The sequence below is a fragment of the Lampris incognitus genome, chromosome 5, assembly GCF_029633865.1.
Source record: "Lampris incognitus isolate fLamInc1 chromosome 5, fLamInc1.hap2, whole genome shotgun sequence".
NCBI lineage: Eukaryota > Metazoa > Chordata > Actinopteri > Lampriformes > Lampridae > Lampris > Lampris incognitus.
The window spans coordinates 8908764-8925487 of NC_079215.1; the positions used below are offsets into that span (position 1 = coordinate 8908764).

Genomic DNA, 16724 nt, shown 5'->3' on the forward strand with positions numbered 1-16724 from the left:
TGTTGATGAGCATGCACCTCTTTTGCTTCCTGTCCTTGATAACGATGTGGGGCTTGTTGGCTTTTATCTCTCTGTCAGTGTGGATGGGCGTGTCTCAGAGGATGGTGACATCATTGTTTTCAGTGACCGTTTTTGGCCGATGTTGGTACCACTCCTCAGTCATCTTGATCTTGTAACTCCTGCAGATCTTCCAGTGCAGGTATGCTGCTGCCTTGTTGTGTCTGTATATGTACTTGGTCTTTACCAGTTCCGGACAACCCGAGTCAATGTGGTCGATGGTTTCTTCGTACATTCCACAGATTCTGCATTTTTGGGTCTTTTCCATCTTTGTTGATGCGATGGTGGTAGGATCTGGTTGCCAGGCCGGGTCTTGTGCAGCGACTACCAGGCCCTCCGTCTCTGCTTTCAGCCTGGTGCTCCTCAGCCACTGGTGTGTCTTTTGTTGGTCCACGTTTGCATCTTTCATTCTTTTTGGGTACTTCCTGTGCATTGCTTTGTCCTCCCAGGTTTTTTGCAGTTGCCACTAGCCATGGTGTTTTGCCTTCTGCTTCACTCGTTTGGCATAGATGGTAGTTGCCTCATTTTCTGTTGGTGGGGCTTCTGGGACATCAAGCTCTGTCTTGAATTGCGCAGCTTCTTTGTTGATGGAGTAGATCCGATGTTTTACTATTTGGAGGAGTGGGTCATCTGTTTTTGTCAGGTATGCATCCAGCCCGATAGCGGTAGTCTTGAAGGTCAGTTCGAGTTGGAGTAGGCCTCATCCTCCTGAAGCTCTTGGTAGGTACAGCCTGTCGACATCTGCTTTCAGGTGGTGCATCTTCTCCATGGTCAGCATCTTTGTTGTCTTGGTGTCTAGTCTCTTGATGTCGTTCAGTTTCCAATTGATGATGCTGAAGCTGTACATCACTACAGGTATCGCTAGGGTGTTGATAGCTTCAATTCTGTTAGCTGCATTGAGTTCACTCTTCAGTACCATACGCACTCTCCTGTGGTACTCTTTCCGGATCTTCTCCTTCATGCTTGAGTGTTGTATGCCATCTCCTTAGTTCACTCCTAGGTACTTGTATGTGCTATCTTGGTCTAGCTCTTTGATTACAGTGTCAGTGTCAAGGTCTAAGTCTGCAGTCTTGGTAAGTCTTCCTTTCTTGAAAGTGGCTTTGGCACACGTGTTGACTCGGAATTCCATCTTGATGTCGTCACTGAAGGTCTTGACGATGGTGAGTAGACCCTTCTGCTGATTGGCATCCTTGCTAAACGTCTTGAGGTCGTCAGTGTAGAACAGGTGGGTCAGTTTGCCGTTCTGTGATTTGTACCCATAGCTGCTGCTGTTCAGTAGTTTGCCGAGTGGTGCTAGTGCAAGGCAAAAGAGCAGTGGTGACAGTGAGTCCCCTTAGAAGATTTCGCTTCTGATGTTGATCAGTCTCGATGTTAACGACCCCTCTGCATGGTGGAGATTCAGGGTGGTCTACCAGGTGTTCATGCTCTCCGTGATGAATTTGACAGTTGTTGGGCAGACTCTGTAGATATTGAGGCTCTTCGCTATCCAGGAGTGCAGCATGCTGTCAAATGCCTTCCTGTAGTCAATCTATGCTGTTGACAAGGTCTTTTTCTTCGATTTGACCTCTTGCAATATGGCTTTATTGATGAGTAGCTGGTCCTTGCATCCATAGCTACCTTTCTTACATCCCTTCTGTTCTGCTGGTAACAAGTTGTTTTTGTTGAGGAAGCTATAGGTCCTCTCTGTGATGATGGAGGTGATGATCTTGTACATTGTTGGTAGGCAGGTGATGGGTCTGTAATTCTTTGGGTTCTGTGTCTCCTCTGTCTTTGGGAGCGGGTACATGGTTCCTCATGTGAGCCATTTGGGACATTCCTTTGGATTCTTGATGATATCACTGTAAGCCCGTGCAGGCTGGGCAGGTTCTTGCTCCAGAAGTTGGCAATTCTGTCTATCCCTGGTGCCTTCCAGTTGTTGGTCTTGTTGATGGCAGCAGTGGTCTCAGTGGTGTTGATGTCTGACCATTCTTGGTGAAGTACATGTTTGTATTGATCCTGTTGTTGCTGGATCCATGTAGCCCCCTCATTGTGTCTTTTGTTGTTCTCCCAGATGTTACTCCAGAACTCCTCGAATTCTTTGATTGTAGGTGGTTCGTTGATGTCTATCTTCTTCTTGCTCAGCTCACGATAGAATTTTTTGGCATCTTCTTTGAAGATCTTGTTTTGCCAAAAGAACTTGCTCCTCAGTCTCTGTGTCTTTGCTTGAAGCTGTTGTTTTAGCATCTCTTTGGCTATTGGTACGTCATTATTCTGTTTAATGTTGAGCTTTCGTTCCAGTTGTTTCCTTTTTCTTCCTTTTATTAGTATTATTATTATTATTATTATGGTTATTATTATTATGGTTATTATTATATGGGTTAATAATATTATTTGATAGGATGTCATATAAATGACACCTTTAACTATAAAGTCCCACTAGATGATGCAGGATATTTTATTGAATGACGTCATACAGGATCATGTCAAACAGGATTAGATCTTGCTGGGTGAAGCGATACTTGGGTAAACCAACTTCCGTGCACGCACCTCCACATTACAAGATGGCTGCATTTGCAAGTGAAAGTGAAAACCACACCCGAAAGTTCCTTTCAGATGTGGTTTCACTCTCTTTCCTTACATTGTGGTCATGTCAAAAAAACAAAGTCACAACTGGTGTCTCGCCGCAACACCACATATATAGCAAAACATAGAACAGCATGGATGTTGAGAGCACCACACTGACGCAAAAACTAGCCTTTTAATAGATCCTCGTGGCTGGATATATATATATATATATATATTATATATATAGTATATATACATATATATATAGTATATATACATATATATATATATATTCATTGGGCTTAAGCCCTTCAGTGGTTCTCAAACTATGTGTTGTGATCGGCCAGCAGGTGAGAGAAGGGGGTCAAGTGGGTCATGAGATGTCACCAATAACCACATGCTGTTTGAAGACAGATGTTTGATCACAAAAATATATATATAAACTTTTTCTATTTTTATCTATAAAACAAGAAAGAAGAGAAAATGCGTACTTTATTGTACTTTAGTATTTAATTCTTGACAGGCCTCGCCTGTTTCATGTGATCACCAGCAGGCCATGGCTGGAGACTGGAAAGGGGAATAATACTGCGTTGATGGACAGTGTAGAAAGAGTTGTTAATCATTTTGCTTTGACAGGTAGGGAGGATTTATTGCTTATTTTAATGCATAAAATGATTGGTGGGTCCCGGGTCAAAGAGTATCTCCACAGGTGGGTCTCGGCATGAACATTATTGCAAAGCCCTGTTTTACATTGATAGCGTATGGGATGACATCATATAGGGTGAAAGCTGATAGGATGACTGATATCATATGGAATGATACAGGATATTTCATAGAATGATATCAATGACATGCTATATTATGACGTCATATATGATGATACAGGATATTTTATAGAATGATACCAAATACATGATATATCCATACCGCTTATCCTGCTCTCAGGGTGACGGGGATGCTGGAGCCTATCCCAGTAGTCATTGGGCGGCAGGTGGGGAGACACCCTGGACAGGCCACCAGACCATCACAGGGTCCGTCCACACACACACACACACACACACACACACACACACACACACACACACACACACACACACACACAATTTAGTATGGCCGATTCACCTGACATACATGTCTTTGGACTGTGGGAGGAAACCCACACAGACACCATGCAAACTCCACACAGAGGACGACCCGGGACGACCCACAAGGCTGGACTACCCCAGGCCTCGAACCCAGGACCTTCTTGCTGTGAGGCGACTGTGCTGACCACTGCACCACCGTGCCACCTGTCATATAGGATGATATAGGAATATATATTATGACATCATATAGGATGATACAGGAATATATATTATGACATCATATAGGATGATATATGAATATATATTATGACATCATATAGGATGATATAGGAATATATATTATGACATCATATAGGATGATATAGGAATATATACTATGACATCATATAGGATGATATAGGAATATATACTATGACATCATATAGGATGATATAGGAATGTATATTATGACATCATATAGGAGGATAGAGGAATATATATTATGACATCATATAGGATGATATAGGATATTTTATAGAATGATATCAATGACATGACATATTATGACATCACAAGGGATGATATCCATCCGTCCGTTATCCAAGCCGCTTATCTCGATTGGGGTCGCGGGATGCTGGAGCCTATCCCAGCAGTCATTGGGTGGCAGGTGGGGAGACACCCTGGACAGGCCGCCAGTCCATCACAGGGCATAAGGAATGATATAAGATATTTCATAGAATGACATCAACAACATGATATATTAGGATATCATTAAAGGTCGATGTAGGATCATTTATAGAATGATATTAATGACATGACATATTATGACATCATAAGGGATGGTATAGGACACTTTATAGAATATAAACCACATGCTATATTGTGATATCATGATAGGGTGATATGCTACGTTTTATAGAATGATATCACGGTACAAGCTGCATGTGAAACTGGCGGTTTTACTATGTCTCCTTACATAGTGTTGTCACATCCAAACCGAAACCCAAGCGGGTGTCCTGCCACAACACCAAATATAAAACCAAAGGTCAAGTCAAGTCAAGTCAGGTTTATTTATATCACACCTTTAAAGCAGCCACGGTCGAACCAAAGTGCTGCACAAAATTAAAATACAATATGAAATAAGCGACACATATAAATACAACGTTATACATGCAAAGGAAACATAATAAAATAAAGAATATAAAATGTAAATGAGTGGATGTATAAAAAAATAAAAGCTTTTATTATAATGACCGGTGCAGAGAGTTGGGCGTTTTTGGAGATTTTCATTGCAGAAATAAATTTGGCTTGTTCACACAGTGTGTTTGTCCAGGCTGTTTCCAATAACAGAGGCCTGATGTCAATCAAACAATATTTCCATATTTTTAGGACAACAGCTGTGTTTGATTGCAGATGGGAAGAGAATCCACTCTTATTTCTTAATCTATAGCTTTACTTACACGCAAGTAAATGATCAATAAACCAGCATTACTTTTCCTTCAGTGGGCCCCCAGGTGGCAAGATTGCTGTGGCCCGGACCCGTCCCACACCCGACACTGTCATCCGGCCCACATACCGCGTGGAATGATGGCACTTGGGCGGTCCGCTCCTGTATGCCAGATCTGGGCCAGAACCAAGCCACAGCAATGCCACGTGCCACGTATTTGCCAAAGGTGGCCCATATTTGTTTTGTGACATTTGGGCCATATTCACCATTTACCACACGGGCCACTTCAGGGTCACATCCAGATTACATGTTGCCCAGAGCACCACATCTTTGCCAAAAAAAGGCCCATATTTGATTTGGCATATTTGGGCCATATTTGCTATTATACATGTGGGCCACTTCAGGCTCACATCCATTTTGTCAGGGCCAGAAGAAGACCACCAGTGCCGCATCATTGCCTGAAGTGGCCCACATCCGGATGCTATGTAATTGTCAGTACGCTTTCCCACTTCTGTTGGTGGCAGAAAAAAGTATTGCAACGATCACGGATGAATAGGCTCGCTTAGTGCTTGGCTAGCGGGTCGGACCCTTTACTCGACTGGTTAACGTTGTCGCCCGTGGTGCAGGAAACCCGGGTTCGCGTCCAGGCTGTGACGAAGGGGGCAATGTAATGATCACGGATGAATAGGCTCGCTTAGCGCTTGGCTAACGGGTCGGACCCTTTACTCGACTGGTTAACGTTGTCGCCCGTGGTGCAGGAAACCCAGGTTCGCGTCCTGGCTGTAGCGAAGGGGGCAAGGTAACGATCACGGATGAATAGGCTCGCTTAGCGCTTGGCTAGCGGGTCGGACCCTTCAAGCGGCTGGTTAACGTTGTCGCCTCCGGTGCGGGATACGCGAGTTCGCGCCCCGGCTGTGACGGTCCGGCCAGGCTGCCCCCCCCCCCCGAATTAGCTATAGTATTGTAAACTTGTGGAGTTAGAAAACAACGAGACAGGAGAGTCGAGGTAGTTTACTAGCTCCAACTTAGAATGTCATACATTCGACAACGACCGTGAACCGGAAGCGGAAGTGCATTATCTGACCCCTCGCCTCTTCCCTTAAAGGTACACCGTCCTCTTAGGTGAATGTCTCTCGTTATATATATATATATATGTGGGTCACCACAAACTACTAATAAGACACGTTAGCCCCTAGCTAACGGGTCTGACCCTTTAGCCGAGCGGTTAGTGACGTCGCCTTGTGGTGCAGTACAACCCGTATCGAATCCCGCACCGGGCAAGAAAATAACCGGTCACATTGGAGGCAGCGGTGGCATCCGGAAGTGTGCGGATCCTCAGAAGTCTCTTCGGAGCGCGGGAAGAACAAGCGGGAGGGCGCGCTTCCGGGGAGGGGGACGACTGTAAACTACTAATAACACACGTTAGCCCCTACTTAACGGGTCTGACCCTTTAGCCGAGCGGTTAGTGACGTCGCCTTGGGGTGCAGCACACCCCGTATCGAATCCCGCACCGGGTAAGAAAATAACCGGTTACAGTATGTTTACTTTCAATTACTTCTCTGACGTTTCGGTGTTAATTAAATTGTCCGTCCTTGCGACTGTCATCCTTGTTCCTTTTTTTGGGGGGGGGGGATGATTGATCCTCATTTACATGCGTTATGTGCCTGATGTGTATCTTATTGTTCCTACTTCAGTAAAAAGCAAGAGTCAGAAAATAGCCTGAACATAAAGTAAATTCGACTTTTACTTCGGTCTAAATTTAAAGATCTGGGGACTCATAAAAAAAGAAAACTCGTTCTTAAAAAAGGAGAAACTGGAATCCGGCCCCGCGTTCCCCGTGACGTCGCTGCTTTTGGATGCGCGCTCCTCGGCGCCGCGCGGGGTTTTTTTGTTGTTTTTTTGTTTTTTTACGCGCGCGCCCCCGCGAACAACACCCCCCCGTATATAAGGACGGGCTCCCCCCGCTTAACTTCGGACACCCCACCCGCCGCCCTCCGACAACAGCTGAGGGGGGGGGAGAGAATTTCCGACGCGCTCGAAGGAGAGGAAAGATGGTGGTTCTCGTCGTTACCTTCGCCTGGCTAGACGGGAAACCGGACGTTTTACACTTCTTAAGATAGACGGGAGAGAGAGAGAGAGAGAGAGAGAGAGAGAGAGAGAGAGAGAGAGAGAGAGAGAGAGAGAGAGAGAGAGAGAGAGAGAGAGAGAGAGAGAGAGAGAGAGAGAGAGAGAGAGAGAGAGAGAGAGAGAGAGAGAGAGAGAGAGAGAGAGAGAGAGAGAGAGTCGGGTGGGAGGGGAGAGGAGAGGAGGGGAGAGAGAGGGGAGGGGGGGGAAAAAGGGAGGCAACCGACGGCGAACGGAAGAGGACGCAACACGGCGGTAGTTTGGGGCGCAACATGCACGCCGAGGAAAAGGAGCGCTGCCCGGGCCGGGGGAATTCACGGGGAGTAGACGCCGCCGTTGGGTGAGACCTCCTCCGCGCCGAGCCGGAGGAGAAATCCGTTGTTTTTGTTGTCGCTGCGGAGTTTTTTTTTGGGGGTGTTTTTTTTTGTGTGTTGTTGTGGGGTCGGGAGGGTACTGTTATAGAAGAGGAAATTCAAGTCTCAGCTCCGAACCTTTAACTCCACGACTGTCTCTCCTCCTCCTCCTCCTCCTCCTCACGCAGGAAACACGGCCTGGGAAAAGGGGGAGAGAAAAAAGTTTGGGAGCTTTTGGAAAGCGCAAAAAACAGCAGAAGAAGAAGTAGTAGTAGAAGAAGTAGAAGAAGAAGAAGAAGAAGAGGGGAGGCTGACGTTTCTCACGCGTCTTGTCGCCTTGGCTTCGGAACAGTGAGTTGGGTTTTTCTTACCGGCGGTCCGCGGCCCGTGTTGTTTATTCTACGGCGGCACCGGGAAAACGTAAAGGCGACGGAGGGGAAACACAAGACGCCCCCCCCCACCCCCAACTAACCGTCCCGTCCCGTCCCGTCCCGACCCGTCCCGAGCTGCGGCTGCGGGAGTTTTGCGCCCATTTGATCATCACTATTTATAGACTTCGGGGCTGTTCCTCGTAGCCTCGCGTGTCGCGCGCGCAACAAGTTTGTAGTGACGCTCCCAGCGAGAGCGCGAGCCTGAGATATATTGACCGCCTCCCCCAAAAAAAGACCCCGACGCTCTCAGTGTTTTGCGGCACTTCTCTTTCAATTTGACCAACAACAACAACAACACCAAAGAACAAGAAATAAAACAAATACACCCTCATTCCTCGACACCCCCCTCCCCCTACTCCCCTCCGCCTCCGCCTCCCTCCCTCCCTCCTTTTGCTTTTTGGAAAGGAAATAAACGGTGGAGATCCGGAGAGGGAGTTCAGGAAAGGACGGGGCTGGATCCGTGGGAACAGGCCCGCCTGTTGCAGCGACCCGCAGCACGTCTCCGCCGTGCGTTCGGGCGTCGCGGACGGGACGACGCGGCGACTCCTCTCGCAAGAAACTCGGGTCGCCTGGGATCTAACCGTCGCCCTCGTCTCCTCCCCCCCTTTCGGAATAACGAAGAGGCGGGCGGGTATGGGATGAGAGACGGGGGGGTAGGAGGAGGAGGAGGAGGAGGGAGGAAGGAAAAATACGCCGTTTTCTTGCAACACTGAGCAACGCGATGCGAGAAGGGGTTTGGGGGGGTGGTGGTGTTGTTTGGGGGGCGTTTTTTTTTTTCAACGAGGGTGGGGTGGTGGTGGGTGGTGGGTGGTGGGGGGGGCAAAGGGAACTCCAAAATGGATCTTCTGAAGCGCCTGCTGTGAGGAGGAGATAAGGCAGCCTATTTTAACTCCCGCGAGCCGCCCGCGAGCCGGCGTGGAATTGTGCTCCTTTCGCGCGCCGAAAAAGCGACTGTTTTGACGGGTTCGTGCGCGCTTGCCCAGCCGCGCACGATGCCACCTTGGGACTCGGAGGCCAACGCGAAACCCTTGCGGACTTTTTATTGCTTCGTGATCTAGAGTAGTTTGCTGACTGGCCGTCGAGAAGCCCGAGGCGCGAGGCGATTGCCAGTAATCGGGAGCGTTGACCTCGGGATGGTCGAATCGCGTCGGAAAGTCGCCGCGCGCCTCGCCACGTTCTTTTCGAGTTGTTTAAACGTTCGAGAGGAGGAGCGGGGGTAGGAGCGGAGGGGGCGGCTGCTTGAACCAAGGACGGAGAGAGAGTAACGCGAGTGTTTCCGGCGCGTTTGGGTAGAGAGACGCGAGACCGAGCCCCGGACGGCAAGGGGGGGGGGCTGCGAAGGGACGGCGACGGCTATACTGGAACGTGAGTACTGACGTAACGCCGGGGGTCGGAGAATGAACTACTCGAGTATCTGGAACGGCGTGTTTCGCGTGATTTGGCGCGCCCGGCGCCTCGTTGCGTAGGACAGACGTCGGCGCTGCGTGCACGCCACGCGCAGCGCGATTACGGCCAATAAAACTCGCTTTGCTCTCGCTGCCGCCGACTGTCACGGTGCACTGATGTGTGCCAGATGTTCAGACGCACACACACACACACACACACCTGCCCGTGTGCACTTAGCGTCTGCGCGCCGCAAGCCCTGAGTGCCGGCAGTCATCCCTGAAACGACGTAGTTATATTAGTATCAGTGTTAGGAGTGGTGACAGTAGCAGCATCGGCCCCTGCCGTCACTCCAGCCAAATATGGCCACCTTCCAGCATCACCGGCAGCTTCTCGCGCACGGCACGGAGGCGAGCTGCGACTCGAGCGGGGACGGTGCCGTAACTGTGCGGATTACGAACAGTGCGTCGCACCCCCGGCAACAGGAGCCGGCGAGGAATACCAGCAGTGGTGGAGGGGTTGGCTACAATCTACACAAGTACAGCATTTCCTCCAGCTGCACTTCGGGCGAGTCTGGGACAAGGCGGACTTGGGGCCTGTGCCTGTGGGGCCACAAGAAGCTGCCGCCCCTGTTCGAACGCTCCGCAGCTCAGTGCTGGGACCCCAAGTTCGACTCCTCTATCTTGGAGGATGCCTGTCGAGAGAGGTGCTTCCCCCAGACCCAGCGGCGGTTCCGCTACATGCTGTTATACATGGCAGTGGCAGCAGTCGTCTGGGGGGTGTATTTTGGGGTCAACAGTGACCGTTGCAACCCTGTGACCTTTCTTGCCCCCACCGCCTCCTTTCTGCTACTTCTAGCACTCCTCTTTCTCTTTACTTTTACCCGCCCCTACACCCGCTTGTACAATCAAGCCTCCCTTCTCCTAATTGTGGTCACCTTTGCTGTAACCATAGCTCCACAGATACAGACTGCAGGTTACGCTGACCTTGAATGGCCGGCTGGTAGGAATACAAGTAAGGGCTTCCCAGACACAGAGGCCTCTCGCCAGGCACCCTGCATCTCCCCGGTGGGCACCTTTTCCCTGTGTATGGAGGTTCTGTTGTTGCTATACAGTGTCCTCCATCTCCGTCTGTACGCCTCCGTGCTGCTGGGGCTGTTGTACTCTGTATTATTCGAGGCATTGGGGTGGCTTCCGCTGCTTGAGAGGAGGTATGGCGCAACCGTGAGCGGGACAGGTTTGGTTGGAGTTGACACCCATGGCGGAGGTTCTGGTTCTGACTGGGAAGGAGACATGCTCCGCTGGCTGGCCCCGGCCAAGGCCCTACTCCACCTGTGCGCCCATGTCATTGGCATCCACCTGTTCATCATGTTGGAGGTGCGCTCCCGCAGCACCTTCCTGAAAGTGGGCCAGGCCATCATGCACGGCAAGGACCTGGAGGTGGAGAAGGCCCTGAAAGAGCGGATGATTCATTCTGTCATGCCCCGGCGGGTCGCAGACGAGCTGATGAAGCAGAGTGATGATGATGGCGGAGGTGGGGAGAGCTCTGGTAAACGTTACTCCTCCGGGGCCTGCTCTGCTTCTGCTGTTTCAATGGGCGGAGGAGGAGGAAGTAGCGGAGCTTCATCATCAGTCTCCACCAGCCCCAAGAGTCATTCTCACCACCATCACAAACCCAAGAAAACCTCCATCCCCCGCGGTCAGATCATCTTCCGGCCATTCAACATGAAACGCATGGAGCCCGTCAGCATCCTCTTTGCGGACATTGTGGGCTTTACCAAAATGTCCGCTAACAAATCGGCGCACGCTTTGGTGGGCCTCCTCAATGATCTTTTTGGACGTTTTGACCGGCTCTGCGAACTAACGTGCTGTGAGAAGATTAGCACACTGGGGGATTGCTATTACTGTGTGGCTGGGTGTCCAGAGCCCAGGCCGGACCACGCCTACTGCTGTGTGGAGATGGGCCTGGGCATGATCCAGGCCATCGAGCAGTTCTGCCAGGAGACGTGTGAGACGGTGGACATGCGTGTCGGTGTCCATACCGGCACGGTCCTGTGTGGGATCCTGGGAATGAAGCGCTTCAAGTTTGACGTGTGGTCCAACGACGTCAACCTGGCTAACATCATGGAGCAGCTGGGGGTATCGGGCAAGGTTCACCTGTCGGAAGCCACCGCTCGTTTCCTGGACGACCGCTACCAGAAGGAAGACGGAAGGGTGGCTGAGAGGGCCGGACCGAATGTCATGGAGAAACTAAAGGGTAAGAGACCACTTCACTTGTTTCTTTCTCAGGATTTAGTCCCCTGTGCATTAATTAGAGGTGCAGGTGAACAAGGTGGATATTGTGTTGTGTGAGAACTCTGCAAGCTGCTGACAAAGTCCAAGGTCGTAACTGTGTTCTTGATCGCTGACTGTACCCACTTACTTTGTCATTTTAAAGAGGGGATTATGCGTTTGGTCGTGCGCGTGTGCGTGTCCGCAGCTAATCTCGCGAACTATTGGACCCATCAGGGGCTAATCTTGCAAACTACCCAGCCTATCAGCCTAATTTTTTAATTTTTTTTGTGCACAGTTACGAGCGTATGACGAAGAACCTCTCTGCTTGCGGTGAAACCTTCGAGGAACACTTTCTTCTTCGCGATCCCTGCTCCCTCTCTCACCTCACTGTCTAGCTCGCTCGGCTCCGAGTCAACCGTGCGCCCACGCGACTCGCCGCTAGCGTGGGTCGTGCAGTGACGGTGTCAAAACGTGTATTTGGGTATGAGTCTTGGAAGTAAACGAGAAGGCAGTCGTATTTCGCAAGTCAGCAAATCATTCACAGCTGATCCCGGCACGGGACAGCTGGAGGAACGCTGGACCAACCCAAAAATAACAACCCCCAGTTTCTTCTTTTCCCGGGGTTAGGGTTAGACCAAAAGGGTCACGTAGCACACCTTTTCTGTTTGGAAAGTGCAAGTTCGTATTAGACTTGGTCGCATTCGTGCGAGGGTCCGCCTAGGAGGCTGCGGTCTGTAGGCAGACCGAGTTTTTAGCTTGAGCGCCGCATGTGGAAAAACTTGAGTGCTGCGCAGAAGTCTTTAGGAAAAACACTGGTTTTTCTGTCATTGTGTGTGTGTGTGTGTGTGTGTGTGTGTCTGTCTGCTGCTAATCTCGCATACTACCGGGCCTGTCAGCCTAATAATTTCTGTGCACCATTATAACCATATGATCAAGGGCCTGTCTCGGTTGCGGTGATTCGAACCCTTTGAAAAACCTGTTTTATACTGCAGCCGAGTGCCAACTCCTCAGCTGGTTTTTCGCCCAAGGCCGCGCACCAGAGAAGGAAAAATACGCAAGGCAGTGCCGCCATATTTTCCCCATTTCCTGGTAGGCGAAAAGGGGGGTGGTTTGTCGTCAAGTTCGAGAGCACCGGAGAAGGGGGGGGGGGAGATATGCCTGGCTGGAGATCTGCTCTCCTCGAGTTTCACGGGTCATTTTATTCTCAAGTCAAATGTCATCCATCCTCAAATCTGCCAAGTTTATTTCCCAAGCACTTCTCACAAAAGGGTTATGACCAAACTCCGTTACAGTGCACAAGTGGGCCACAAATGAAGCGGCGAGCGAGACAATGTAGAGGTTACACTGTCGTGAGGCCGCCATGCGAGCACAGCAGGATGTGGAAGTGTGCATTGTCAGAATAAGTGTACCTTATTGCTGGGTCACTGGGGTCAAGTGAGGTCACCGTGTGCCGAGACGGCATCAAAATATGTTATCTAACCAGTCAATCCTGTCGACAGCCATTTTTGGCAGCAGCAAGACAGGATGAGGCTGCACGATTAGGAGATTTAGACGAACCGAGAATATATCAGTTTGGTTTTTTTTTGGCGACATGTCGTTGAAAGTTAATAGTCTTCCAGTACTGACATTAACACAGCCACAGGTTGAGGAATTCTATTCACACACAAAGACTTCGAATCCATTTCATGAATAAAAAAAACCTGGAACTGTGTTGCTGTTAAGTCCACTGAGGCTAATTTGTAATTTGTGATATTGGGCTATACAAATAAAATTGACTTGAACTTTGAGCTCTTAGCTTTCATACCTCCTGAAGTTCAGAAGATCCTGTATTCAACAGTTTCCTTTTCTTAAAGAACTTGAAGCATCTGCTATAGTGTAATAGGTGATTAAGTCTGGTGTAGTACTATAAAAATACGATTGTCCTCGAAGAAGCGACACACGTTCCTCCTTTCTGGGATTTTTGCTGCCATTGAGTAGACGCAACGTTTGTCAGAAATGATGGATTGTCATTGTGGCAAGCAAGAAAAGAGACACACATCAGAAGGACAGTTGGGCCTTGGAGACAGTACGAAGGAGACGGTGCAGAGACACAAGGAAGCTGCTAGACTATCTCTGCGTGCAACACTCCACTTGGAAGGCAGGGAAAGCAACTCGGGCGCATGGCTGACATATTTAAATGGGTTCAGACGGGGCCAAGGTCAGTCAGAGTTCATCAACGGCTGGCTGTTGCTTCTCTGTGGCGGGCCTGCCAATCATTCTGGTGTGACAGGCGGACTTGGCCCGGGTATTATTCTGCGCTGTGTGCGACCGTGTTCTGCGGTAGGCCAGCGTGTTTGAGCTGAAGATAGCAGCTGATAACATGGGGGGCGCAGATCTTTCACCCAGGCAGGTAGGAGGGGAGGGGAGGGGAGGGGATGGGGAGAGGACACTGGGAGAGCTCTTTTAAGGAAGGTTGTGGTGAAGTTCAGAGGGTCGTGGGTGGGGAGATTACTTGACAGCAACTACAAACCAAACTAGAGACGACGCTAGGGCCGAACAATATATTGTAACATATATGTGCAATAGCCATGTTGCAAAGGATGCAATGTAAGGCAAATTGGGCAGTCTGTCATGTACCCCCACGTCCATGGGGCGACCCCTGGCCATTGCGGGTCCGGCCCCCGCCCGGGCACACTTCCTCAGTGAGCCGTGACCGGCTCTGGTTCGGCGAGGAAGGGTCGCCTTGCCGCCAACCCGACTACATCCAAAAGTAAACCACATGAGCTCCTCACTGTCCTGATCGTCATGTTGTCCTCGACTTCACTGTCTTCATAATTGTTATTTATTTGCCCCCCTCCCCCTCTCTTTTTCTCCCCAATTGTACCCGGCCAATTACCCCACTCTTCCGAGCCGTCCCGGTCGCTGCTCCACCCCCTCTGCCGATCCGGGGAGGGCTGCAGACTACCACATGCCTCCTCCCATACATGTGGAGTCGCCAGCCGCTTCTTTACACCTGACAGTGAGGAGTTTCGCCGGGGGGGACGTAGTACATGGGAGGATCAGGCTGTTCCCCCCCAGTTCCCCCTCCTCCCTGAAAAGGCGCCTCGACCGACCAGAGGAGGCGCTAGTGCGGCGACCAGGACACATACCCACATCCGGCTTCGCCCGACCAAGCTGGAGGCAACACGGGGATTCGAACCCGGATCCCAGTGTTGGTAGGCAACGGAATAGACCGCTACACTACCCGGTACACTACCGCTACACTACCCGGACGCCCCGTCTTTATAGTTGTTGTGTCCTTTTTCGCACAATACAGGGTGATGAGAAGCACAGTCATCAGGTCCGCCGTTGGCTATCGGGGTAGTGAGTAGCTCATGTAGTCTACCTTTGGATGGAGTAGAGTTGGTAGCAAGGCAACCCTTCCTCGCCAACCCAGAGCCGGTCGGCGGGGGCCGGGCCGGCGACGGGTGGGGGGGGTCCACCCGCGACCCCCCCACCTGAACCCACCGGGTCGAGTCCCCCTCGTGTCTCACGAATTTGCGACAGAAACCTGGGTTTCTACATTGTGCCATACCCTCTCTCTCTCTCCCCTCTCACTCTCTCTCTCTCTCTCTCTCTCCCCTCTCTCTCTCTCCCCTCACTCTCTCTCCCCTCTCTCTCTCTCCCCTCACTCTCTCACCTGTCTTAAGGTCACCAGATTCCCCCCCTTCCCTTCTTTCAGTCCCTCATTCTCATCCGTCCCAGCTTTTACTCCATGCTTCGGCTTGTCATCAGTCCATCCATCCATCCATTGAACCGCTTATCCTGCTCCGAGGGTCACGGGGGTGCTGGAGCCTACCCCGGCAGTCATTGGGCGGCAGGCGGGGGGAGGGGGGGGACACCCTGGACAGGCCGCCAGGCCATCGTAGGGCCTACAAACGCACACGTTCAAACCCGGGGACAATTTAGTACGGCCGGTCCACCTGACCTGCATGTCTGTGGGCTGTGGGAGGAAACCGGAGCCCCCGGAGGAAACCCGGGGGCTCAGACACGGGTCATCGGGCCAGTGATGGAGACTCTTGTCTCCATCACTGGCCCCTTCTTCCCCCGCCTGATCCCCCCTTTTCTCCGCCTGTGTCTCCTTCTGTGCCTCTAATTCCGTTTTTGTCCCATTTCACCGAAACGGCCTCCCGGTTGTGTTGTGTGTCTGCCGGGATGGGGTTGCAGCGGTTCACAGCGTAGCTCGGCCTCATCGGAGATGTGCAGGGAGGTAATCAGACCGCCGCCGACCGAGCCGGCTGACAGCGGCTGAGTCGCAGTGCCAGGCTGGTTTATTGTTACTGTCACAATGCTATTTCTGGGTCTGCCGCTGGTTTTCTTTTACTGTACTCTGTCTTCTCTCTCTCCCGTGTTGGTGTGCATGTGGGGGGGGGGGCGGGGGCGGGGGCGGGGGCAAGTCATTTGGGTTTGAAGGTGTTTCATTGTCTCTCTGATTTATGGGAAGGTGCTTTGTGAACAAAAATCAAAATTCAAGTTTATTTCGGCTCCAAATATTTACCCTCCTTCATGCTGTCTCTCTCTCTCTCTCTCTTTATCCTCCTTCATGCTGTCTCTCTCTCTGTTGCTCTCTCTCTGTCTCTCTATCCTCCTTCATGCTGTCTCTCTCTCTCTGTCTCTCTCTCTCTCTCTTTATCCTCCTTCATGCTCTCTCTCTCTCTCTATCTTCCTTCATGCTGTCTCTCTCTCTCTGTCTCTCTCTCTCTTTATCCTCCTTCATGCTCTCTCTCTCTCTGTCGCGCTCTCTCTCTCTCTCTATCCTCCTTCATGCTGTCTCTGTCGCTCTCTCTCTCTCTATCCTCCTTCATGCTCTCTCTCTCTCTGTCGCTCTCTCTCTCTTTATCCTCCTTCATGCTCTCTCTCTCTCTGTCTCTCTCTCTCACTTTATCCTCCTTCATGCTCTCTCTCTCTCTGTCGCGCTCTCTCTGTGTCTCTCTCTCTCGCTATCCTCCTTCATGCTCTCTCTGTATCGTCCTTCATGCTCTATCTCTCTATCGCTCTCTGTCTCTATTTATCCTCCTTCATGCTCTCTC

At 50.7% G+C, this 16724-nt stretch overlaps 1 protein-coding gene across 1 annotated transcript; it reads left to right on the top strand.

Annotated features, from left to right (window-relative positions):
• The first annotated feature begins 8850 nt into the window (after positions 1–8850).
• On the top strand, positions 8851–11768 carry adcy9 (adenylate cyclase 9). The gene has a single exon (XM_056279863.1). The coding sequence runs from the start codon at positions 9766–9768 to the stop codon at positions 11752–11754; it is 1989 nt and encodes a 662-aa protein (XP_056135838.1). The 5' UTR covers positions 8851–9765; the 3' UTR covers positions 11755–11768.
• Positions 11769–16724: the final 4956 nt, after the last annotated feature.

Bases quoted from the DNA above. Each gene is read 5' to 3' on its own strand.
- adcy9 (XM_056279863.1), top strand. From the start codon at position 9,766: ATGGCCACCTTCCAGCATCACCGGCAGCTTCTCGCGCACGGCACGGAG.